Source organism: Physeter macrocephalus, chromosome 8 (assembly GCF_002837175.3).
Source record: "Physeter macrocephalus isolate SW-GA chromosome 8, ASM283717v5, whole genome shotgun sequence".
Lineage (NCBI taxonomy): Eukaryota > Metazoa > Chordata > Mammalia > Artiodactyla > Physeteridae > Physeter > Physeter macrocephalus.
The window spans coordinates 76,408,897-76,435,483 of record NC_041221.1 but is presented as its reverse complement, the minus strand read 5'-3'; the positions used below and the strand labels follow the sequence as shown (position 1 = coordinate 76,435,483).

Below are 26,587 nucleotides of genomic sequence, written 5' to 3'. Positions count from 1 at the left end.
CCACCTCCTAGAGTAATGGAAATAAAAACAAAAATAAACAAATGGGACCTAATGAAACTTGAAAGCTTTTGCACAGCAAAAGAAACTATAAACAAGATGAAAAGACAACCCTCAGAATGGGAGAAAATATTTGGAAACAAATCAACGGAGAAAGGATTAATCTCCAAAATATATAAACAGCTCATGCAGCTCAATATTAAAAAACAAACAACCCAGGGCTTCCCTGGTGGCGCAGTGGTTGAGAGTCCACCTGCCGATGCAGGGAACACAGGTCCGTGCCCCGGTCTGGTAAGATCCCACATGCCGCGGAGTGGCTGGGCCCGTGAGCCCTGGCCGCTGAGGCTGCACGTCCGGAGCCTGTGCTCCGCAACGGGAGAGGCCACAACAGTGAGAGGCCCGCGTACCACAAAAAAACAAAAAAACCAAAAAAAACCAAACAACCCAATCAAAAATTGGGCAGAAGACCTAAATAGACATTTCTCCAAAGAAACATACAGATGGCCAAGAGGCACATGAAAAGCTGCTCATGTGCTCACTAATTATTAGAGAAATGCAAATCAAAACTACAATGAGGTAGCACCTCACACCGGTCAGAATGGCCATCATCAGAAAATCTACAAACAACAAATGCTGGAGAGGGTGTGGAGAAAAGGCAACCCTCTTGCACTGTTGGTGGAAATGTAAATTGATACAGCCACTATTGATACAACAGTATGGAGGTTCCTAAAAAAACTAAAAATAGAATTCCCATATGACCCAGCAATCCCACTACTGGGCATATACCCAGAGAAAACCATAATTCAAAAAGACACATGCACCCCAATGTTCACTGCAGCACTATTTACAGTAGCCAGGTCATGGAAGCAACCTAAATGCCGATCAACAGATGAGTGATAAAGAAGATGTGGTACATACATACAATGGAATATTACTCATCCATAAAATGGAATGAAATTGAGTCATTTGTAGAGATGTGGATGGACCTAGAGACTGTCATACAGATTGAAGCAAGTCAGAAAGAGCAAAACAAATATCATATATTAACGCATATATGTGGAAATCTAGAAAAATGGTACAGATGAACCGGTTCGCAAGGCAGAAATAGAGACACAGATGTAGAGAACAAACGTATGGACACCAAGGGGGGAAAGCGGGGGGTAGGGGGGCGGGTGGTGGTGGTGGTGGGATGAACTGGGAGATTGGGATTGACATGTATACACTAATATGCATAAAATAGATAACTAATCAGAACCTGCTGTATTAAAAAAAATAAAATTCAATAAAAGAAAAAAAGAAAAAAAAATGAATAGGCAAGCCAGAGACAAATAAAAAGTATTCATGATGCATAAATCTGACAAAGGCCTCATGTCCAGACTGTGTAAAGGACTCCTACAAACCAACAGTAAAAATACAAACAGCCCAATTGACAAGTGGGCAAAAAATTTGCATAGAAACTTCACAAAAGGTACAAACAGTCAAAAAGCACATAGAAGGTGCTTAGTGTCCTTAGCCATTAGGGAAATGCAAATTAAAACCACAATGAGATACTATTTCACGCCCACCAGAATGGGTAATACATAGGAGACTATCAAATGTTGGTGAAGATATGGAGCGAAGGGAGCTTTCATACATGGCTGGTAGGAGTATAAGGCAGTTTCTTATAAAGTTAAACATATACCCACCATATACCCCAGCAATTGTACTCTTAGGTATTTGCCTAAGAGAAATGAAAACATACATCCACAAAAAGATTTCAATGAGAATATTACCAGCAGCCTCTCTATAACAGCCTCCAAAGTGGAAATAAATGTTTGTCAACAGGCGAATGGACTAAATAAACAAATTTGGTATGTTCATACAGTGTAATAGTACTCAGCAATAAAGAGGAATGCATTGATATAAGCCACATCAATGAATCTTAAAAACATTAAACCTACTAAAAGAATCCAGTTTAAAAAGATACATACAATATGATTCCATTTACATGAAAGGCTACTCTGTTGTGCTAGAGAAACTACATGATAGAAATCAGAAAGTGTTTGCTTGGGGGTAGGTATTGAGGAAAGGACAGAAGCAATGGAAATATTCTTTATCCTGTTTTAAGCAGTGGTTACCTGAGTGTGTGTGTGTGTGTGTGTGTGTGTGTGTGTGTGTGTGTGTATTCAAAACCATTGAACTGCATCATTTTACTACATCAAAATTCTGATTAGCCTTTCATGGCTGGCATTTTTGTGTCTTTCTACTTTGGCAGACCTGCTAATATATTAGTCTAAATTAGCTTACATGACTGTTTCAGTTACACACAAAGAATATCCCATTACGATGTGTAAATCTGGCAATTTCGTGAGTCCAAAAATCAATTAAAATTTATTATTTTTTATGTATTAATCATTTATGTAAATTATACTTTTAAGATTTGAGCTTTTAAGATTACCGTTTTTCCACTTACAACTCCGATATTCCTCCTGTAGGTTGTGTATGCTGGTGTAAGTAATACAGAAACTTACAACAGTTAAAAAAAAAAATCCACCACACACTGAACTGAACACTGAGGTCCATATATGTCATTATATGCAAATTATTCCTTAATGAAGAGAAGCAATAAAAAACAGATTATACAGTTCTTCAGTAGCAGAGTCAGGGGGTGGCTTGGTATGCTTGATAACCTCTTATTTCCTCAATCTCCCTAAACAACCCCAAATAAACATACACTCTAAGATAAAGGCGTGAATTTGCTGTATAAGCAGCTAAGTGACAACTGTGTTTGCTATTCAAACACAACCTTTGTTGAAGTTTCATAGCTCTCACTTCAAAAAGATTATCACCCTGACACCTTTCCTATATGAAATTCCAGAGCTGTCACTGTTCAGCTCTTTGCTTTATTCTGTAAATAGTATACTATGAGAAGCTATACGTGTCTATGTATATATCTGCTTTTCATTCTTTTTAATGACAACATAGTATTCCACTGATAATCCCCTATTGATGGACATTTAGGTTGTCTCAAACTTTTCAAAATTACTGTTGGAATCTTTTGAACTTGTCAAAACTAGTTGACAAAATCGTCATTTTCACCAGGCTGTTGCATTTGAGTTTCTAATTCTTTGACAGCCTATCATGACTTTATCTGTCACTTTGATTGCCAATTTTTTATACCAACATTATACTGTGTTTATAGGGGGAAAATAATTTAAGAATCCTTACAAAACCCTGATAATCATGTTTAACATGTTGCTTTTTTCATGTCATCATAAATTATAAAATGTTGTAATGTATTTCTCCTTCTGAGACAGATGATCAGTTTATAACTGTTGCCCCCTAACTAGGTCATTTTGCATTTTCACTTCTAAAGAAATATATTATTATGATCTAATAGAGCTAAACAATGAATAATTATGATTTTAGAGATCATACAGAATAGCAACGTCTTGTAGGCATCCTGGGGCAATGGGTCAGGGAGGGTTGTTATAAGTTACCACTAGGCATGCCTAGTCCTCTGATTCTCATTTTTGAAATGCTGAGTTTTTGCAATCATCCTTTGCTGATTTTATGGGCTTCATTGTAATATATCTTTTTGTCAATCACCAGAATAACACATGCTATCAATTATTCTTCAGAGGGTTTTTTAAAATGAAGTATTAATTGCTTATTAGGCTACTAACTTAAATTTCATAGTACTTTTAACTTTTTGAAGTATTTTCATATCTATTTTATGTATGCCATTTTAAAGTGAAATTGAGCTTCTATATTAAATTCTGCACTAAGAAGGGACATAGCCTGTAGGAGTTGGGTCAGCATATTCCTACACAAGTGAATGAACTATAACGATGACTACAAAACAAATTTAGGTATTGAACCAACACCTAATCCTGTGTAAACCTGTCTCTGTGTTTTCCCACATTTTGCAGTTTTTGAGAAAGGGTCTCACATATACTGATTTTTCGGATTACATGCATATTCTCATTCATTTTTAAATTCACAAAATAGTTCTTATTTGTGCTAAAGACCATGTGAATAATTTGCGTTGATGGACGGCAATCTTTTTTTTTTTAAATCCAAATCTTTGAGAAAATGAATGTTCTTTTTGGAAAATGCATTTTAAAATACTCATCATAAAATACTCAGTGAAATACTTTATATACCTTTATTTTGGGGGGAAATAAAGTAATAAGGTGAAAAGTGGGTTTACTCTCTTAGATATTCATGTTGTGTTATATTTATGATCAAGCAAATCTTCCATGAAAGTCTCATCTCTTACAGTTCTGGGATCTAAAGTAACCTGGATAGAATGGAAATGCTATGAAGCTATACAGGCAGGAAAAAATGTAAATTATAAAAGCCAAATATATTGTGTAACCACAAAAATCCTGAGACTTCTTTTTCAAAATCCACACTTCCAAACAAGTCTCATTATAGTACACCCTGTACATACTCCACTTCCTGCTTAGTGCCTGAGTCCTCATCTCACACCACTCTCCTCTGACTCCCCAGCTTCTGGCACACAAGCCTCCTGGCATGTCTCAGGGCCTGTGCACTTATGTACATTCTTTAAGTCTTAGGTCAAATGTCACCTCTTCAGAGAGGTGATCTCTGACCATGTTCTCTAATCAGCAGCCTCTTTATTTCTTTCAGGCACACATCACTCTCTGAATTATCTCATTTATTTATGTACTTACGGTTTGTTAAAAACAAACCGTAAGTTTGTTTTTAACATCTTTATTGGAGTATAATTGCTTTACAATGCTGTGTTAGTTTCTGCTTTACAACAAAGTGAATCAGTTATACATACTTCATTCTTTATGACTGAGTAATATTCCATCATATATATACACCACATCTTTATCCATTTATCTGTGGATGGACACTTCAGTTGCTTCCATGACTTGGCTATTATAAATAGTGCTGCTATGAACATTGGGGTACATGACTCTTTCTAAATTAGAGTTTTTGTCTTTTCCAGATATACGCCCAGGAGTGGGACTGCTGGATCATATGGTAGCTCTAGTTTTAGTTTTTTAAGGAACCTCCACACTGTTTTCCATAGTGGCTGCACCAATTTACATTCCCATCAACAGTTGTAGGAGGGTTTCCTTTCCTCCACACCCAGAATCAAGTAAGTTTAAAAGACAACCATGAACCAAGTGTTTTAAACAGCAGTGGCTTAAATATGGTCTAAATAGTAAAGTGCACAGGGAACTCTGCTCAATACTCTGTAATAACATAAATGGGAAAAGAATTTGAAAAAGAACAGATACATGCATATGTATAACTGAATCACTTTGCTGTACACCTGAAACTAACATTGTTAATCAACTCTACTCCAATACAAAATAAAAATTTTTTAAAATAGTAAAATAATAATAAGTATGGCAAAGCCACTCCATGTACTGAAAAGGACAGTAAATTGGGAGTCAGAAAACCCTAGTTTCTTCCATTTATTTGACAAACCATTAAAGACCCAATATGTGCTTGGACCCTGTAGATTCCAAAGTGAGTACTAAAAACTTGCTGTGCAGAAAGGGTCTGTCTTATTGGAATCTTCCTCTCACTTGGGAGGTGGAGCTCACTTGGCTTTGTTTCGAATGTGTTTGAATTTAAAACTTGCAAAGAGACTGAAATCAAATATATAAGAATGTAGTCACTTCATTTAAAAATAATAATTGGTTACTGGAGGAGGCTGCTAGGCACCAATATTATTATAAAAAGTAATAAAGGGAAAATATAAGGCATTTAACCTGCCTTTCCAACACAATCTATATTCCAGCGTAACCAAAGAGTTGAGGAAAAAACAGAAATATAAAACATACCAGTTAGATCATCTAAAAACTTCTGATTAACATTTTTGTTTTGCTTACCTCAGGGGGACTCTTGGGGAAGGGATGTCAAAGGGATTAAGGACAAAGGCAGCACTTGGCGGACTCAAAATCACTCTTCGGGGCTAAGACCACATTCTGGTTTCAGAAAAGTCTAGCAGAGCTGACAGTTCTTTCCCGGTCTGCGTCTCACAAGCCCGAGATGAGCTGCACGGCACGTGACCCAGCTCTCCCTCGCTGCCGGTAGCGTTAGGTGGGCTCGGCTCTCAGTCTGTCTGCGGCAACGCTTCCTTTCCGATCCCCGCGGCCGCAGCTCTAGACCCCCCACCGCCCAGCCACAAAGCAAAAGTGCGGAAGGCGGGTGTGGTAGCCGGCCACCCCACAGACCGCCCGGAAACCCTGGGCGCGCCGGTGCGCGCCCGGCCACTTCGGGCCACTTCCGGCCACGGGAGCGGTGTGGCGGGGCCGACGTGCGGCGCGCGGGTCAGACGAGCGGCGCGCGGCTCCCCCTGCCGGCAGCGTGGGGTCAGGCCTCACGCGCTGGCCCGCCTTCCCCGCGACGCTCTCCGGCCCCGCGGTGTGAGCCCGCATAGCGCACCGGGCTCCCGCCACCAGTTTTGTTCTGAATTCACAATTTCTCCTGGCCCTCAGAGCAAATTTAACAATTATTTTTATTTTTATTTTTTATTTTTGGGGGGAATGGAGGAGTTAGAGAAAGAGGATAAAAAAGACTTGGAGTTCGAGGCGGAGATGGAGGAAGGTGCCCAGGCCCCAGACTGGGACAGTGATGAAACGGTGATCGAAGCATCGGTGACGGAGAGCGACGAGGAAGAAGAGGAGTTGCCCTGGAGAAGGTGACCGCCATTGGGCCTGGGCTCTGGCGGCGGGTGGCCCTCTGAGGGTTGAGGAGAACTTGTTACCAGCCGAACGTATGCGTGCGGGCGGGAGTAGAGCCTTGTCGGGCAGCCAGGCCTGAGCTCAGAATTTCGTAGATACAGAAGACCGCAACTGCCCCCCAGCCCTTCCCCAGCTTAGGACTGAATGAGCTGTATAGCAGGTGGCTTTCTGACATTTTTTTTAAAGCCTTCTTTCTTAGCCTGGGGCTTTTTTGCATAGGCAAAACAGTCTTTTTTTTTTTTTTTTTTCCGCCATTACGCGGGCCTTTCACTGTTGCGGCCTCTCCCGTTACGGAGCACAGGCTCCGGACGTGCAGGCTCAGCGGCCATGGCTCACGGGCCCAGCCGCTCCGCGGCATGTGGGATCTTACCGGACCGGGGCACGAACCCACGTCCCCTGCATCGGCAGGCGGACTTTCAACCACTGCGCCACCAGGGAAGCCCGGCAAAACAGTTGTGGGTCTAAACCCCTCAAGTGCATTTTGCTTCCAGCGACTCGTAGCTCAGGTCCAGGAGACGGTTAGTATACTTTCTCTCAGGAAGAGAATGTGTGAAGGGGGAACTGGTTACTACCAAACTGGAAACGGATAGTTTTATAAGAATCAAGAGAAGATGGTAGTTCCGTTCATCAAAACATATCTCGTTCCCTGTGCTGGACACAGGGAGAAGATAAAAGAGATGAGGCCACTGACTCTGAGAAACCTACAGGCCAGGAAAGACGTAAACAGATAATTTCAATGTAATGTGGGAAGTCAGGGTAGGAAGTATGCCCAGGCTGGTTTAGGAGCCCAGAGGGAGGCTTACCTCAACCTAGGTGGTCATCAGAGTTTGCCAGGGTTGACTTCTGGGTAGAGGCTCGAAGGTGGGTAGGAATTTGTCAGATGAAGGAGAGGAGGTTTTCAGACCAAGGGAACTGCATGCATGGGTAAAGGTGTAGTGGTGGGACATAGCATTGTGTTATGTGTGTTGGAACGTGCAAACAGTTGGGTGTTACTGAAGTGTTAAATGGTGAGATGGGTGTGGTGAAAGATGAGCCTGGATAGGAAGGTACAGTAAGGTCACGTGAGGCCTCTTACATCCTGTGTGTGTCCTGGTAGGGAGCTTGTAAGATGTTAAGTGGAGGAGCAGCATAATCAGATTTTCATTCACTCACCCAAGCCCTAGACTAGGGCTTTGCAAATTTTAATGAAAGTTAGGAATTTCTTATAAATCACTTCAGAATCCTGTTACAAGGTGGATTCCAACGCAGGAGTTCTAGGCTGGGGTTTTGAGATTCTGCATTTCTAGCAAGCGTCCAGGTTAAAGTTGGTACTATTAGATCAGGGATCACCTTTTGCAAAGCAAGGCTATAGGGGTTAGCTTTGGGATCAAAGTAGTAACAGACTGGGATGATGAGAGCTCAACTAGGCAGAAACAGTGGAAATAGAGGGAAAAGGACAAATCTGAGAAGTCTTTAGAAAGTAAATTTGGCAGGAGATGGTGATTGATGAGATATGGAGGATGAGAGCGGGCAGCAGTAAAGGATGATATCCAGATTTTTGGCTCTTTTATATATAGAAACAGTAATATTTGCTCTTATTGGTGTACAGGGACCATTTTGACTGGTACCTGGAGTCTTATAACAACCACCACACTCAAGATCCAGAACAGTTCTGTTATGCCAAAAAAACAAAAAAAATTCCTTTGTGCTGCCCTGTCCCTTGTAGTCAAGCCCCTCCCTCCGCATTTAAATCACTATTTCCATTTGTGTGATATATCATCTTTTTTTAATCTGTCTGCTTTCATTTCCCCCACTGTCTTTCGTTTTCAGCAGTTTGATTATGATGTTTCTGGTAATGATTTTATTTGTGTTTTTCCTGTTCGGAGTTCACTGCTTCTTGAATCTATAAACATATCTTTCACCAAACTTGGGAAGTTTTCTGTCATGATTTCTTCATATATATTTTTATGTACCAATCTTTTTCTCCTCTCTTTCTGGGGTTTTAAATGACATGAATGGTAGACCTTTTGATAGTCTCCAGATCCTTGAGGCTCTAATAACTTTTTTCCATTTTTTTTCTCTCTTAATTCTTCAGACTGTATAATTTCTATTGCTTTATCTTAAGATTCACTTAGTTTTTCCTGTGTCATCTCCATTCTGTTGTTGAGACCATCCAGTGAATTTTTAATTTCAGATATTATATCTCCTAAAATTTCCATCAGATTCTCTTTTACAGTTTTTATTTCTCTGCTGAGAACTTCATTGTTTTCATCCATTGATAAATGTTTGCCTTTATGTAATAGAGAATTATTATAATAGCTGCTTTAAGGTCTTTGTCTTGTAATTCCAACATGTGGGCTTGGGAGGTTGGGGCATTGGCATCTGTTATTTTTTCTCTCAAGAATTAGTCAGATTTTCCTTTTCTTTGCATGTTGAGTAATTCTGGATATATCCTGTATATTTTGAATGTTATGTTTTGGACTCTTGTTCCTGTTAAAATCCTCTAGAGGGAGTTGATTTTTGTTTGTTGTAACAGGCAGTCAATCTCATTAGGTTCTGACTGCATGTTCTGTTTTGCCTTCTGTGGGTGGTGGTTACATCAGTCTAATTTTCAAAGCCTTTACTATTTGAGTAAAGCCTTTACTTTACTGTTTGAGTCTGTCTGACTCATGTACCACTCAGGGATTAATCTGGAGTTTGGACAGTAGTTAATATCATAGTTCAATTCTCTAAGCCTTTGTTGCACTTTTCTGAATCTGCTCTGCATGTGGGCAGCTCAGGGTTGAGCCTCACACTTATGTTGGATCATATACAGAAGTAGGTGATTCCCCTTCTTGCTCTCTTTTCTCTAGGATTCTCATGCACCCTTCTCTCCCCATGCCCACATGTTGATTCGTATGACCAGAAAGATGGATTTCTTTCAGTGTTAGCCTTCTCACTGTAGAGTAGTTCCCTGCACTTGGGGCCACCTTCAGGGCAAAGTGAAAGAAAAAGAGAAGAAAATAAAAGAGGTTATTTTCATGCTCTTGGGAGTATGGTTCCTCTAGTAGGAGAGAGACAGGTTTTCTCCTGAGTTTTAAAAGTGCCCAGGCTACCATGATTGGTAGCAGTATAGCTCTGAAGCTAAAGAGAGAAAACAAGAAAACTCAGGCACATTCCCCCCACACCTTCCGGCATTCAGGGATCCCTTTCTCTAGTTCTCTGGATAAAGATAGGAGAGGTTTCTTCCGGAGTTTTTGCTGTCTGTGTCCACTGTACACTTCTAGGTTTAGGCCTAGGATCAAAGCTGGAGACAAAAAAAAGAAAAAAGGAGCAAAAAGCAAAACAAAAAAACCAAGCAAACCATGAGACTCACCTACTCCAGAGTTGTTATTTAGATTTCAATTTCAGTCCCCAGTTTACCTGCTATTGTTTACTTTTTAGATTGCTCAGGTAGCTTTTAAAAAAAAATTCTACCAGAGTTTTTATTTTTATTTTTTTTTATACATGGCACTGTCTTCTTTTATTTATTTATTTATTTATTTATTTGGTAGCACTGGGTCTTAGTTGCAGCAGGCAGGCTCCTTAGTTGCGGCTCGTGGGCTCCTTATTTGCGGCACATGGGCTCCTTAGTTGTGGCAGGCGAGCTCCTTAGTGGCAGGTGGGCTCCTTAGTTGCAGCTCACCGGCTTCTTAGTTGTGGCATGCGAACTCTTAGTTGTGGCATGCATGTGGGATCTAGTTCCCTGACCAGGGATCAAACCCGGGCCCCCTGCATTGGGAGCATGGAGTCTTAACTCCTGCGCCACCAGGGAAGTCCCATCTACCAGAGTTTTTAGTTGTAATGAGTGGAGAACTAGGCTATAGACGGCTTACTCTATCTTGACTGACCAATCTTTTTTTTTCCCCCTAATTCATTTTTAAATGCTTCTCTGCAGTGCCAGAGAAACATCATTCTTTCAGATCTCATATAGCTCAAGGTTAAAATTTAGTGTTCTTTTTATTGGTATGGAAATACAAAGTCTAAGCATTGCTGGAGCTGAATACCATTGCTTCCCTCCCACCCATCTTCTTTGCTTACTTATGTGCAGTTTATTCTGTTTTTCATGCACAAGCTCTCAACTTTGACTGGAATGAGGAGCACAGGTCCTAATAGAGCAGAGACCCCCAACAGGCAAAATGTTATACATAAATAATCCTTAAATGTTGCAGCTATTAAGGTGCTTTTGCTGAGATCTGAGAAAGGGTTTGATGACCACTGGGATTAGATAAAGCAAGGCTTTCAAGCAATGAGGATGCCAGGTGTTAACTGTGCCTGAAAAGTACTCTGAGGACCTGGACTTGGTCCTAGCCCTCTTGAAACTGTAAAATGCATCCAGTCCCTTTTTTGGCTTGGTAAGTGTTGCTACCAATCTGTAAGAATTTAAGTTGCTGATTAGTGAGGTTTTGTTTGCTTGTGATTTGTTTACTAAGAGGCAGGATTCATTTTTCTTATATGTGCCCTGGGAACCTTTTACCAGTCTTTAATTTCTGTCCCAGCCTCCTGTAAATGTTAACTGCTCAATAACATTAAGGGATATATCGCAAACTAATCCTGTTCAATACATTTAAACAGAACCACCTTACAAGATAGTTCGTTATTACCTGGATTTAGGTATATGTTTAGGTCAAATCATGTCCTCTGAACATTGTAAGTGCATATAGTAAAAAGCTAATTGAACATAATTACCCTGCAAGATGAGTGTTAATTCTTTCCCTTAAGATAGACTAGCACTATTTTCATGTGAATTGTCTAGATGGAAAATAGATGGAAAATACCTGTTTTGAAGGATACAGTTGCAGAGAGAAAAATAGCAAAATAAAAGGAGACAAAGAATTAATAATCACATTAAATTAGCTAAAGAAAGCAACATTTTTGGTCAGAATATATAGCAAATAGGGGCTCCTCCAATGATTAAAACAGAATGGTGCCAAGTACTATTCTTAAAACTGTTAAACGGAAAGAAGAGAAGAGACAGAGCAAGATTAGCTTCAGTAGTGGGCATCAGTCCCCCGTGGCCAGCAGTCACTCTCTGCAGCTAACGCCGGGTCATTGGCCTGCCCACACCCCTCTTGTGCCACAGAACAAAGGACTTCATCCTCTCCCCACAAAGGATAGACAGCAGTGGGGTTGGCCAGGTGCCATAAGACACACACATTTAAATAGAACGAAGGAGTACACACTGAGTCTAAACAGGGAAAGGGATTCCCATACAAGGTGGTAAGTCCAGTACAGTCTGGGAGGACACTATCTTTTAGTAAGAAGGTGTTCCAGGGCTTCCCTGGTGGCGCAGTGGTTGAGAGTTTGCCTGCCGATGCAGCGGACACGGGTTTATGCCCCGGTCCGGGAGGATCCCACATGCCGCGGAGTGGCTGGGCCTGTGAGCCATGGCCGCTGGGCCTGCGCATCGGGAGCCTGTGCTCCGCAACGGGAGAGGCCACAACAGTGAGAGGCCCATGTACCGAAAAAAAAAAAAAGAAAGTGTTCCAGACCCAAGACCTAGCAGGGGTTGAAAGACTGTATGTACAAGACTGCCTTTCTCAGCACATTCTTTGTTATCTCCTGTAGGAAGTACACACATTGCCTCCCCAAATTGAACTCGAATCAGATCAAACCTCTATATATAATAACCAGTTTACAGGAAATATACAGGACAGAGGAACATGTTAAATGACATGCAGTCTTCAAATCCAAAATGTGGGAAACTCTATAGGAAAAACAACTCAGTTTCTTCAACAAATAAATTGTAAGGGGCAGGGAAGGGTATAACTTATAGATTTTAAAAGAGACTTAAGAGACATACAACCAAATGCAATGTGTGCATCTTGTTTGGAGCCTGATATGAACAAAACAACTGTAAGAGACAGGGAAATCTGACTACAGTCTGTTTATTAGTTTACATAGCTGTGTAACAGCTTACTCCAAAACTTACTAGCAGCTTAAAACAATAAACATACTGTGTAGTTTCTGTAGTTCAGGAATCCAGGAGTGGCTTAACTGGATCATCAGCTTCAAGGACTCAGAAGGCTGCATTCATCTCAAGGCTTCAGAAAGATCTTCTTCCCAAATGGTGGCTGTAAGATTCAGTTCCTTCTCTGGCTATTGAACTGAGTCCTTAGTTCCTCTTTGACTGTTGACTGGGGGCCTCCCTTAGTTTCTTGCTACATAAGCTTCTGCAAATGGCTTTCACAACATGGCAAGCTGGCTTCCATGAAAGGGAAGAAGCAAGAGAATAAGAGAGTAAGATGGAAGCCACTATCCTTTTGTAACCTAATTTCAGAAGGAACATCTCAACCTATTTGCTGTATTCTGTTCGTTAGAAGAGTCACTGGATCCAGTCCATACTCAAGGATAAATACCATATACAAGGGCATAAATACCAGGAGCCATTATAGAGGCTGCTTACTACAGACTGTAAATTTAATAATATTAAGGAATTATTGACTTTTTTTTAGGTATGAAATTTTGGCTGTTTTTTTGAAGGTGTGATTATTACGGTTACGTTTGAAGAGTCCTTATCTTTTAAAGTTGAATACTGAAATATTTCCAGATGAAATGGAATAAGATGTCCAGGATTTGCTTTAAAAATAATCCAGTGGGAGACTCGCAGCAGGTAGAGAGGATGGCAGAGAGATCACAGAGGACGCAGGGTTGGCTGTGTACTGCTAATTGTTGCACCTAGACGATGAGTATACTGTTGTCTCTGTTATTTGTTGATGTTTGTAATTTTCCATAAAAAAAGTAAAAAAGCAAAATGAATAAGTAAATAAACCAAAAAACCCCTAGTTCCAAATCATATATTTATGCCTTAGTACATTGTTACATTCCTGGATTCTGGCAAGATTTTAAAACATTTTTTTTTATTGTGGTAAGATATATATAACATAGAATTTAGCATTTTAACCATTTTTAAGTGTATAATTCAATGGCATTAAGTATATTCACATTGTTGTACAACCATCACTACTAGTTATCTCTAGAATTTTTTCATCTTCCCAGGCTGACACTCTGTGTACCCTTTAAATAATAATAGCTCCCCATTCTTCCATGCCTTCAGCCTCTGGCAACTATCATTCTACTTTCTGTGAATCTGACTCCTCTAGATACCTCATGTAAGTGGAATTATGCCATTTTTGTTCTTTTGTGTCTGGCTTATTTCACTTAGTATGATGTCTCTAAGGTCTATCCATGTTGTAGCATGTATCAGTAGTTCCTTCCTTTTTAAGGCTGAAAAACAGTCCACTGTATGTCTGTACCACATTTTGTTTATCCACTCATCTGTCGATGGATACTTGTTAATTCCACCTTTTAGCTATTTTGAATAATGTTTCTATGAACATGGGTGTACAAGTTAGGTCCCTGCTTTCCGTTATTTTGTGTACATACCCAGAAATGGAATTACTGGATCAAATGGTAGTTTTAGGTCTAATTTTTGAGGACCCACCAAACTGTTTTTCACAGTGGCTGTACCATTTTACATTCCCAGTAGAATGTACAAGAGTTCCAGTTTCTCTATATCCTTGCCACACTTGTTATTTTCTGTTTTTTGTTTTGTTTTTTGGTTGGTGTGAAGTAGTATCTCATTGTGGTTTTGATTTATATTTCCCTAATGTTTAGTATTGTTGAGCATCTTCTTTTTTTTTTTTTTTTTTTTTTGTGGTACGCGGGCCTCTCACTGTTGTGGCCTCTCCCGTTGCGGAGCGCAGGCTCCAGACGCGCAGCCCAGCGGCCATGGCTCACGGGCCCAGCCACGGCATGTGGGATCTTCCCAGACCGGGGCACGAACCCATGTCCCCTGCATCGGCAGGCGGATTCTCAACCACTGCGCCACCAGGGAAGCCCTGTTGAGCATCTTTTCATGTACTTACTGGCTATTTGTATATCCTCTTTGGAGAAATGCCTATTCAAGTCCTTTACCTGTTTTTTCATTCTGTAAAGGTTTTTTAAGCAGAAGAAATAAACACTTAGGTCTGCCTAGTAGCATACTCACCATGCTATATCATTGCTATTTGTATCCCTCGCCAGATTTGAAGCTTCTTGAGAAGGACTGTCTTCTCTCTTTACCTTGGTGCTGCCAAGAGCATAGTAAGAAGTGAATCCAAAAGTTAAAGTTCTGTAATTGTATGTTCTGAAAATATACACTCAGATTTAACCCTGGGATTTTAATCTTGAATTCTCTGTGGTATAGAGAAAGGTGAAGGAAAAAACCCAACAGCACTGGTCCTTCAAATAATCTCCTCATTTCACTTCTGTTCAAAAACTATATTGATATTTGTCCCTTACTCCAAAATATCCAAAAATAACAGAATATTTGTAAAAATGAACATGACCACATGAATAAGTCTTTATTTTTCATCTTGGATAAGTTTTAAATTAAAGGCTACATTTCTGAAAAAAAATACTTTGAAATAGAATATTAATAGTGGTGTAACTAAGAATTTTAACAAATTATAATTTTTATGAGTAGTTTACATTGAACCATGTTAAAAGTTTATCCCCTTAATCATTTTGCAATATATGCAATATATCATCATATTGTACACCTTAAACTTGCACAATGTTGTATGTCAGTTATATCTCGATAAAGCTGGAAAAAATTTCTGAAAGATGACAGTTGATTTGTTAGTCTTCATTTAGGAAACATCATAACATCTGTACCTTCTTTTCTTATGTTTGAAAGGTTGATCTTAAATCAAGACACATCTCGTAGATCTGAGTTCAGTCTCCATCCTGGTATAAGTAGAACATGCAAAGGTGAGAAATAATTCTTTTCTCTAAGTAGTTCCTTTAATTTTCCAAGTACGATTATTCCATTAACTTCTCCTTTTATATTTAGTCTTATTCTTTAACTTTACACGGAGTTAGTTTCTTACAGGCATCTGTAATAGACCTTAAAATCTGTTATTTTATAAGGATAGCAATGGGGATTGTAACTTCTGGAAGATGTTTACGACTCTTAGAGAGGGCTACTGAGTTGTGGAAGTGGCACTCGAATAGCAATTCTCCCCCCCAAAATCTCCTGCTTAACCCTGAACTTTCCTATTTGCAAAAGTAAATAATACTTTTTAATAATCAGTCTGATTCTTTCTGACTAAAATTAAGGTACAAATATCCTTGGTATATATATTTTTAAAAAGAGCCTTTCACTTACAAATTCTCCAAACCTCCTAAGTCCACTTCTAGTTCAATTTAAGCACTTCTGGAAAAATCTGTCACTAATTGTTATAGTTCAAAAAGATCAATTCTGCAGTAGCTGTTCAAATTGTGGGTTATTTCCTTTTATGATTTCTTCCTGTGAGCCATTTTTTATTGGAGGATGTCTGGAAATAGGTGTAGAATGGAAGGAAAATCTTCTAAACATCATGAAAATCTTCTTGTGTGTATACACTTGTCCCTTGGTATCGATGGAGGATTGATTTCAGGAACCCCTGTATACACCCAGATCCTCAGATTCTCAAGTCCCATAGTTGGCCCTCCCTATCTGTGGATTGCACATCCACAAATTCCACCAGCCGCAGATTGTAAACATAGTACACGATATGGTCTGCGGTTGGTGGAATCTGTGGACGCCATACCCATGGATATGGAGGGCCAAATGTATGTCTATTTAAAAAAATCCTCGTTTTAGGGCTTCCCTGGTGGCACAGTGGTTGAGAGTCCGCCTGCCGATGCAGGGGACACGGGTTCGTGCCCCGGTCCGGGAAGATCCCACATGCCGCGGAGCGGCTGGGCCCGTGAGCCATGGCCGCTGAGCCTGCGCGTCCGGAGCCTGTGCTCCGCAACGGGAGAGGCCACAACAGTGAGAGGCTCGCGTACCGCAAAAAAAAAAAAAAAAAAAAAAAAAATCCTCGTTTAAGTGGACCTGCGTAGTTCAAGCCCGCTATAGTTCACAAAGTCTTCACAGTACTTCCTCTCACCTGATACCCCGGTGGCAAATTACAGTTTCATCTTGGAGTAGTTTTTCCTACATGTAATTGGAAGGGATAGTGTGTAATATTGGTCTCCAGAATGTGTTCTTATGATATAGAAAATAACACTAGGAAGAAGTTAGAGATCTGTTTCAATATTCCAACCAAGTTTTTTCCCTTCCCTTCCCGTCCCTTCCCTTCCCTTCCCCAAATGGATAGACCTTAATTATTTTTGCTAATTTTTAAAAGTGTATTTTTAAAATGTAAAATTATATAATGTAGAAAGTGAAAGATCCCATCCCCTTCGCTTCCCTGTCATTCCACTCCCAACAATTGGCAGTGTTTAGTATTTGTGTTTCTTTCTAGACTTTTGCATACCAATATATATATCTTTTTTCATAATTAGTATTGCACTACATGTATTATTTCTTTGTTATATTGATCTACCTCAGCCTGTTAAATTGCTACTTTTATTCCATTGTATGAATGTACCCGTATATAATGATTTGATTATGTTTGATGTTTCTCAGTATTATATCTTTTCCTACTTTTCTGATTATTTCCTTAGAGTAACTAGCTAAAGTTATATTTCCTTTAAAGGATGAGCACATGTCAGACCTTGACATATATTGCCTCCTAAAATAGATGACTTTTTCCCTCTAGATCCAACACAGGACATATGCAGTCTTTGCCAAACTGGTGAATAAAACATATCTGATTATTTTAATTTGCATTTTTGAAGAATACCAAGGCTAGGCATATTTTAATATTGACCATTTATAGTTTTTGTGTGTGTGTGAATTGCCTTAATGTCTCTTAATTATTCTTGTTTTATTGTTAATTTATAAGAGCATTTTATATATTAAGGATAGCAAAACTTTGTCATATGTACATTGTAAATAGTTTTACCCAGTTTCCTAGTTATCATTTAATGTTATTCATGATATGTTTTGTAGTACAGAAATTAAAAATTTTTATATAGTAAAATCTGTCAGTCTTTTCTTTCAAGGTTTCTTTTTTCAAACTTAGAAATATTTTACATATCTCAAGACCATAAAAATATTTTCTTTATCTTTTTTTCCATTTATTAAATTTATTGTTTTTACTTTTATGTCTTTAATATTTTTAGAGTAATTTAGCATATGGAGGGTAGGTAGGGTAGGTCTCTAACTTCATTTTTTTCAAATGATTAACTAATTGCCCCAGTATTATTTATTGAATGTCACCTTGTTGCCACTGTTTAAAATATTATTATTGTTATATATTAAATTCCCAAATATATTATAGGTCTTTTTCCCACTTTTTGTTTTGTTTCACTGATTTATTTGATTATTTCTACTTCTGTGCCATCACTACATTATTTTATCAGCCTTAGATTTTAGTACATTTCCGTATCTTGGAGGGAACATATTCTCCTACACAGAGTAGTTGGCTGCAGCATACATCCTAAGCTTCTTTGGTACAAACAGCAAGCTCTTTGGTACAAATAGTATGAGACTTCAGCCACTGTGAGCTTCCAACTTACCCTCCTTCATATTTTGTCTGTGGGATTTTCTCTGAGCTAGGTGGTTTTCTGGGATTCTGATGGAAGAATTCCATATACTGGTTACCTCTGAGGGAGCCCCTCCTTTTCCTATTATGAGTGACAAGCTGCTAACCAGGGTTTGGTTTCCCTTAATCCATTCCTATCTTCTATATTTTTTATTTTATATATTTTTTTATTTTATATTTCCTTTTTCCCATTGCTGCTTCAGATTTTTTTTTAAAACTAATTTCTTTGGATTCTTTTGGGGAACTGGGAAGGGAAGAAAAGTTAAATATGGGCTAAATTTGCCGTCTTGAAAATTCTGACTCTTCTTGAATAATATATTAGCATTATGAGTTTTAAAAAATGACTTAAAATGAAAAAAGAAAGTGTTCTTTCTAGTAGGGTTTAAGTCTGTACAATTTTCTTTATATATCCTTTGCATTCATTCATCCTGGGACAAAGAAATATTAAGTATTATTTCATTCAGCGTTGTGTATACGTTTCTTCGTAAATTTAAAAACCTTGACACATAAAAGTGGCAGTTAGGAAATTATCATTTACAAAATGATTTTAAAAATTTATTTATTTATTATTTTTTTCTGGCTGCGTTTGGTCTTTGTTTCTGTGTGCAGACTTTCTCTAGTTGTGGCTAGCAGGGGCTACTCTTGTGGTGCGTGAGCTTCTCTTTGTCGTGGCTTCTCTTGTTGCAGAGCACGGGCTCTAGGCATGCGGGCTTCAGTAGTGGTGGCACACGGGCTCAGTAGTTGTGGCTCGCGGGCTCTGGAGTGCAGGCTCAGTGGTTGTGGCGCACGGGGCTTAGTTGATCTGCGGCCTGTGGGATCCTCCCAGACCAGGGCTCGAACCTGTGTCCCCTGCATTGGCAGGCGGATTCTTAACCATTGCACCACCAGGGAAGTTCTGTACAAGATGATTTTTAATGACATTTTGCAGTGTCTATAAAATCCTTGGGTCATTGTTAAAGCAGAGCAATAAAACTATTGCAAATGATTTATGATTATATTTCATTCTAGGCACACCTCCAGAGATTCAACTTGGATTCAAACTCGGAGAGGATCCACAAGAGCAAATGAATAAAAATCAGACGATGCCTATTTTTAGTGAGGATACAGTCTTACAGGTATGTAGTATATTGATTAAATACATACTTATTAAAAATTGGTAATGCTGTTTGAAATAGGGGAAAATTACTAAAGATTCATTCTATATGTCTATTATTTTACTTCTTTCTTTTCTTACTCAGTGTTTTCCCTTTTCTTCGCCAGTCATTCTGTTTCTTCGCTGCAACTTCAGTAAAAGCCAAATGTTTTAGGCCCTCTTTCCTTTATTTATTTCTTTTTCTGGTAGAGATGTGGAATTGAGAAGGTTAAAATAGGCTAAAATAGGATATAATAATTACAGTTTCATCTCCATTGTGTGTCAGAGGTCACCTTAAATTTGTGAGGATATACTAGTCTGTGTAGTATAATTTGAGATATGGGCCACTGAAAGACCCTTCTATTGTCGTGTGTGTGTGTGTGAGTGCATGTGTGTGGGCACACACTTAGATACACAAATTTTCACTTGTTTCTTTTTAATGCAGTCACCATGGGGAAAGGTAAGGGGTGATTCATTTAGCACCTTGGCATAAATAAGTTAGCTAACCAGAGATAACTACAAAGTCTTAAGGAATAGAACGGAGAATACATGTATTTTAATAGCAGAAACTGACAGCAGTTCCAAAGAGTGACCATGTGGGTTTATTTAATATTGTACCTAGGAAGGTGTATCACTTGAATTATATCTAGTCAAAAGAGTAAAATTCAACACCAAATATTTTTTTAAAGCTGAGATGTCCATATTTAGCTTCTAGTAATTCGTTGAAAAATCATTTTTGTAACTTCTGATTTAAGAAAAAGAATTTTTTTCCCTTTAGCTTCAGTAACTGTGAAATGGGAAATAAAAATTAACTTTTTTCAATTTATCTGAGAAACATTTACCATGTGAATATTGTACCAGGCTCTAGATTGTACCTCAGAACGGTGATTTTGAAAGCTTGATTACCAAACTTATTTGGATAGTGTTGACTTAAAAAATTGCACAACGTGAGAGTTACGAGGTAAGTTTTATTTGGGGCAAAATGAGCACTGCAGCCCGGGAGACAGCGTTTCAGATAACTGAGAAACTGCTCTGAGGAGGCGAGGGGAGGAGCCAGGATAAATTAGGAGTTTTGCAACAAAGGGCAGGTAGTCGGAACGTCAAAAGATTATTGTTAATGAAAGAAAACCAGATATCTCAAGTTAAAGAATTTAGAGCTTTTCTGTGTATGGGAAGATGCAAGAGTCTGGGCTCACTGAAATCATTCCTTTGATGTGAACCCCAGCTCTCTGGGGCCGGTATCCTGTATTTTCACATCCTGAGTTTCCTCAGGGCTCACCGCAGGGAGTGGCTGCAGTCTGATGGCTGCTAGATGGCAAGTATTCTTTTCAGCCCTGAGTTTCCTCAGGGCTCACCGGCTCTCCTTGGAGGGTTGCAATTGTTGATGACTGTGACATCCTTTGTTTATGGATATGGCAGGAAATATTCCATTTATAAATATTCCATTCCATTTATAAATATTCCATTTATCAGTAGCTTTTTAAAAATATAGACTCCCAGACCCGTATTTGAGTAGAACCTAGGACTGTCCATTTTTCAAAAGCCTCCCAAGTAATTGCTGATGATCAGCTGTTGGAACAATTGCCATAGAGGACTTGAAGAGTTAATGAATGTATCTTTCAAAGATTTTTCATGAGATTGTAACTCAGCCACCTGCAGGTTATGGGCTTGTTGTAAAATTAAGATAAGAAGGATAAATGAAGTACTTGTTATGTGTCCCTCTTTTTTGCCTTCATGGGAATTCATTGGTAGTAAAATAGATACCTCCTTTAACTTTACAATGCCCACCCCCCCCACACTGTTTTTGTTTACAGTAAGAGTTAGACCATGTTACCAAAGTGTTAAACATCAGTAGCAAATTTTAATTGATATTAGTTTTTAAATTGACAGATGCTGCTTTCAGAGTTTTAAATTTTATTCTTTGAAAATAAACCTTTAGAAATTTAACTATATGAGGAAAATTGATTTTGTCAAATAAATAGAGAGACCAGAAAAGGTGCTTTCCCAGAGTTATTTAAAGGAAAAAAAGTATATATTGTTTCACAACCTCAACCTGATTTTAAGTAAATTCTACATAATTCAGTTACTAAACAGATTTCTAAATAAATTTTCCTTAAAACTCGGATATAATATTGACATTCAACTTCAAAACAATTTTAGAAATGATGAGATTGGGATTGACACATATACACTACTATGTGTAAAATAGATAACTAATGAGAACCTTCTGTTGAGCACAGGAGTGCTACTCAATGATCTGTGGTGACCTAAATGGGAAGGAAATCTAAAAAAGAGTGGATATATGTATATGTATAACTGATTCAGTTTACTGTACAGCAAAAACTAACACAACATTGTAAAGCAACTATACTGCAATAAAAATTTTTTTTTAAATGATGGAACATTACAAGTAAGGACAAACTATGAAGAAATAGAGGATCTTTGGTTTGACATGCACTATGCTAATTTTTAAAAACATAGGGAGCAGTCTTTTAAAATATTTCATATTCATCATTTTTATTGGGTCTTGGAGTACCTTTTCTTGTTCTTTATAGGTGCTATGGCAAGCAGTTTTTAAACTTTACATAGAAATTTTAAAAATTTTGTTTGGAGAGTTTAGTAGTATGTATGGAGAGATAATTGGAGACATTACTATCAAAATTAGGAGGTATGATAGTTAATTTTATATGTCAACTTGTCTGGGCCATCAGGTGCCCAGATAGTTGGTCAAACATTATTCTGGGAATTTCTTTGAGGATGTTTTGGATGATGTTAACGTTTAAATCAGTGGATTCGGGTAAAGCAGATTGCCCTCCATAATGTGGGTGGGCCTCATCCAACCAGTTGAAGGCCTATATAGAACAAAAAGACCAGATTCCCTGAGCAAGAGAGACTTATCCAGCAGACGGCCTTTGGACTTTATCTATACCATCAGCTTTCTTGGGTCTTGAGCCTGATGGCCCACAGTGCAGATCTGGACTTGCCAGTTTCCATAGTTACATGATCCAGCTCCTTACAATAAATCTCTTTCTTTGTATAAACATATCCTGTTAGTTCTGTTTCTCTGGAGAACCCTGACTAATATAGCAGGCATCATTGATCTTACTATAATCAGTTTTTGAATACTGGAAAATACTTCTTTGACAGGGAATAATGATTAATTCAATCTTATGATTATTACCATCAGGCTGCTTCTTCCATCTTCTACTCTCTGAAATGCTAAGAGGTATGAATCCAGGTTGAATTCACTTTCCCTCTCCATTAAGCAGCTTCCACCTTCCACCCATGTCTGTATGTAGTGGTGAAATCAGTTAAAATGAACATTTAAGAGAACCTTGAAAGGGAAACAAACAAGCACAGGCTTGTTCAACAACTGTGTAATGGAAGAAGAATCATGGTTGGCAAGACCAGAGCTCATGGAGAGATTATGTATATATATACTGCAGGGTCTTTTTTCTTTTTTAATTTATTTTATTGAAGAACAGTTGATTTACAATGTTGTTAATTTCTACTGTACAGCAAAGTGATTCAGTTATATATATATGTATATACACACACACACGCACATATATTCTTTTTCGTATTCTTTTCCATTATGGTTTATCACAGGATATTGAATATAGTTCCCTGTGCTACATAGTAGGACCTTGTTGTTTATCCATTCTATATGTAGTAATTTGCATTCCGCAGGGTCTTTTTAAACCCCAGTAGGCAGATAATATTCTCTCTTACTAGCTACCTCTCTGATTCATGAATAGCTGGACCACTCAAATTCAGGGTGAGTTTTCAAAACTTAGGGAACGCCTTGACTCTACTATGCTGATCATTAATGTCATTGATATCCTTTTCCTGACTCTAACCCATCCTGAGCTGCTTTAATTCTTAAGGTCCTAGAATTGCTGTCTCTGCCCAGAGTTGCAATTGCTTAGGAATATTTTGGGAAGGAATGGATGAAAACAGGTCTTTGGCACCTGACTCAGCCAGAGTAAAGATATTTCTCATTCAGTGGTTAAATAACTTTGTGTTTAAGTTGTATTTAGATACTATTCAGTGGAGTTTAAAATGATCATTTTAGCATTTACTAACACTGAAGCAATGTAGAGATGGTACCATATGTCCAGATCAAACTCTCTAAAAGACAATCATATGGATATTTGGAAATAATAAAAACTATTGTATAGATAACCAAATTTGGCTACCTCAGTCTGAGAGAAAGGTATTTTAAGCAAACATTATCAATAATTCATCAAGATCACTAAAACGCTGAATATCAGGAATGTGTATTCTGTTTTGTGGAATGTGAGGATAGTTTGTGAGACATCTCATGCCTCATGGAGAGCCAAGGTTGGTCAAGCTGATCAGGTTGGCCAGGCTTCCATTTCTCTCCCAGTAATCCATGATTGAGTTGAAGAAAATGATCTCAGATAGTAGAGTATTGTTTTTTGGTTAAGGATATATAAACAGATTTGCTCCTTTTCCAGATCCTCTAAATTAATAGAGTTAATTTAAACCTTCTTTCACCTCTCACACCCTACTCCGAACAGATTTTTTTTTTTAATGTCTGCACTTCAATGCCCTCGTAGGGGCAGGAGAAAAATATCACATGTATCAAAAGCATAGATAGCAATTTGTACCCATTAAGAAAGAATTGATTGAAGTGTATCCTTACATTTTGTTAATCAACAAATGAACAGCTCCAACCCCCATTATATTCCGAGGCATTACCTCTTGAGGGGTATTTCTGCCTATGGAAAAGGAAAAACAAATCAGCTGTCAGGAGCAAACTTTCTTCTTACTTGCTCTCTTATCTTTTGTATTTTCCTTATGTGGGTAGGGTCAAATGAAAAATTAGCCCTCAATGGGAAAATTCACTGGTCCTTTAGTAAGATTAATGAAATGAGTGTTACAGATACTTGAATGAATTGCTTTGTGAAGACTCAGAAATACCAAGTAAGTACATAAGTGTACCCTGTTTAATTAATCCTTGGGAATATCTAGGTTTACTTCTTTCTTTTTTTTTTTAAATAAACTTATTTATTTATTGTATTTTTGGCTGTGTTGGCTCTTCATTGCTGTGCGCAGGTTTTCTCTAGTTGCGGCGAGCGGGGGCTACTCTTTGTTGTGGTGTGCGGGCTTCTCACTGCAGTGTCCTCTCTTGTTGCAGAGCACGGGCTCTAGGCACGCAGGCTTCAGTAGTTGTGGAGCATGGGTTTAGTTGCTTTGTGGCATGTGGGGTCTTCCCGGATCAGGGCTCGAACCCATGTCCCCTGCATTGGCAGGCAGACTCTTAACCACTGCGCCACCAGGGAAGTCCCTAGGTTTACTTCTTGCAATTCCTTCTTCACTCTGGACCTCTGAGCTTTTTGTAAAGTCTGCTTAGGAAGTATGTATATGTGGAACCAATGTGATAACCTTGAGCACTATAAGGATGCACTATCAATAAATAACAATGAACATTATTAATTGGAGAGGATTTAAATTCTCAAATTACTTTGTGTTTTCTTGTTATTATGGCTGTTTCAGTGATCAGAAATGCTTGGAAGTTCAGGCTAATGGCTTTATATTTTCAGAAAGCTTTATTATTGATCATAAAAACAAACATGGAGGGTCCCCCAAAGAGAGATCTTTTTGTAAAGATCTTCTTTGATACTAATAAGATATTTAAGGTAAGAATTCCTTTTAAAGTGATGAAAGCCAGTGTGCTGTGAAATCTTAAAATGGAAACATAACATTTTAATCTTTTTTGAAAGGGACACAACAACTTCAGATTTTCTGGCATGACTTGAGAATTAGGCAGAATCCATTAAGCATTTAACGCTGTAGCACAAAGGTTGTATGATTTTTGGCCCTCAGGAGAAATATTAGAACTCAGAACCTGACAGAGTGGCTCATCAGAACCATTATGGATTAATGAACTAAGAAAAGGGAAATTAGGAATAAAAAGAAGGAACACTCCCTTTCTCTTTACCTAAGTTCCACAAATTCTTTTACAGACAGAAATTAAAACAAAATACTAAACATAAGAGCCAAAACTATAAAACTCTTAGAAGAAAACATAGGGGGAAATTATCATGACATTCAATTTGGCAATGATTTCTTGACTATGAAGCCATAAGCAACAAAATAAAAAATAGATAAGCTAGACTTCATGAAAATTAAAAACCTGTGTGCATCAAAGGACACTATCAACAGAGTGAAAAGATAACTCAAAGAAAGGGAGAAAATATTATTTGTAAATCATATATCTGATAAAGGATTGATACACAGAGTATATGGAGACTCTTATAACTCAACAACAACAAACAACTGATAAAAAATGGGCAAAGGACATAAATCGACATTTAGTAAAGAAGATGTAGGGAATTCCCTGGTGGTCCAGTGGTTAGGACTTGGTGCTCTCACTGCTGGGACCCAGGTTCGATCCTTGGTTGGGGAACTAAAATCCCACAAGCCACACAGTGTGGCCAAAAAAAAAAGAGACATACAAATGGCTAATAAGCACATGAAAAGATTCTCAGCATCTTTAACCATTATGGAAATGCACATCAGAACCATGATGAGATACCATCTCACACTCATCAGGATGGCTATTACCAAAACAAAATAACAAGTATTGATGAGAATATGGAAAAATTGGAATTCTTGCTCACTGCTGGTGGGAAATGTAGAATGAAATGGTACAGCTGCTATGGAAAATGGTATGGTGATTCCTCAAAAAATTAAACATATAATTACCATATGATCCAGAAATTCCACTTCTGGTTATATACCCAAAATAAGTGAAAGTAGGGACTCGAAAATATATTTGTACACCCACACTCATAGACGCATTACTCACAATAGCCAAAAGATGAAAGCAACCCAGGTGTCCATTAATAGATGAGTAGATAAATCAAATGTGGTACACATACAATGGAATATTATTTAGCCTGAGAAAGGAAAGAAGTGCTGATACATGCTATAACAAGGATGAACCTTGAAGACATCATTACTAAGTGAAATAAGCCAGTCACAGAAGGACAAATATTGTATGATTCCTTTTGTATGAGGCACTTACAGTAGTCAAAACAGAGACAGAAAGTAGAATCATGGATGCCAGGGGTTGGGAGAGGAGTAAATGGGGAGTTAGTGTTTAAATAGGTATGGACTTTCAGTTAGGGAAAATGAAAAAGTTCTGGAAATGGATGTTGGTGTTGATTGTACATCAATGGGAATGTACATAATGCCACAGAACTGTACATTTTTAAATGGTCAAAACGGTAAATTTTATGTTATATATATTTTACCAC

The 26,587-nt window shown here is 38.3% G+C and overlaps 2 protein-coding genes across 3 annotated transcripts in view; one reads left to right on the top strand and one right to left on the bottom strand.

The window, feature by feature from the left end:
- The window catches only part of HMGCR (3-hydroxy-3-methylglutaryl-CoA reductase), a 76,894-nt gene extending 70,652 nt beyond the window's left edge, over window positions 1-6,242 (bottom strand). Inside the window, exon 1 of one of the 2 annotated variants that reach the window (XM_055086621.1) lies at window positions 5,856-6,242. The gene's annotated coding sequence lies outside the window, so the exon portion shown is untranslated. The remainder of the gene's footprint in view (window positions 1-5,855) is intronic. The other variant, XM_024120329.3, reaches the window with a different exon arrangement.
- Window positions 6,243-6,548: 306 nt separating this feature from the next.
- The window catches only part of ANKRD31 (ankyrin repeat domain 31), a 145,477-nt gene continuing 125,438 nt past the window's right edge, over window positions 6,549-26,587 (top strand). The window contains exons 1-3 of the mRNA XM_055086362.1: window positions 6,549-6,667; window positions 15,388-15,461; window positions 19,175-19,281. Coding sequence (XP_054942337.1) covers window positions 6,564-6,667; window positions 15,388-15,461; window positions 19,175-19,281 — 285 coding nt within the window. The 5' untranslated portion in view covers window positions 6,549-6,563. The remainder of the gene's footprint in view (window positions 6,668-15,387; window positions 15,462-19,174; window positions 19,282-26,587) is intronic.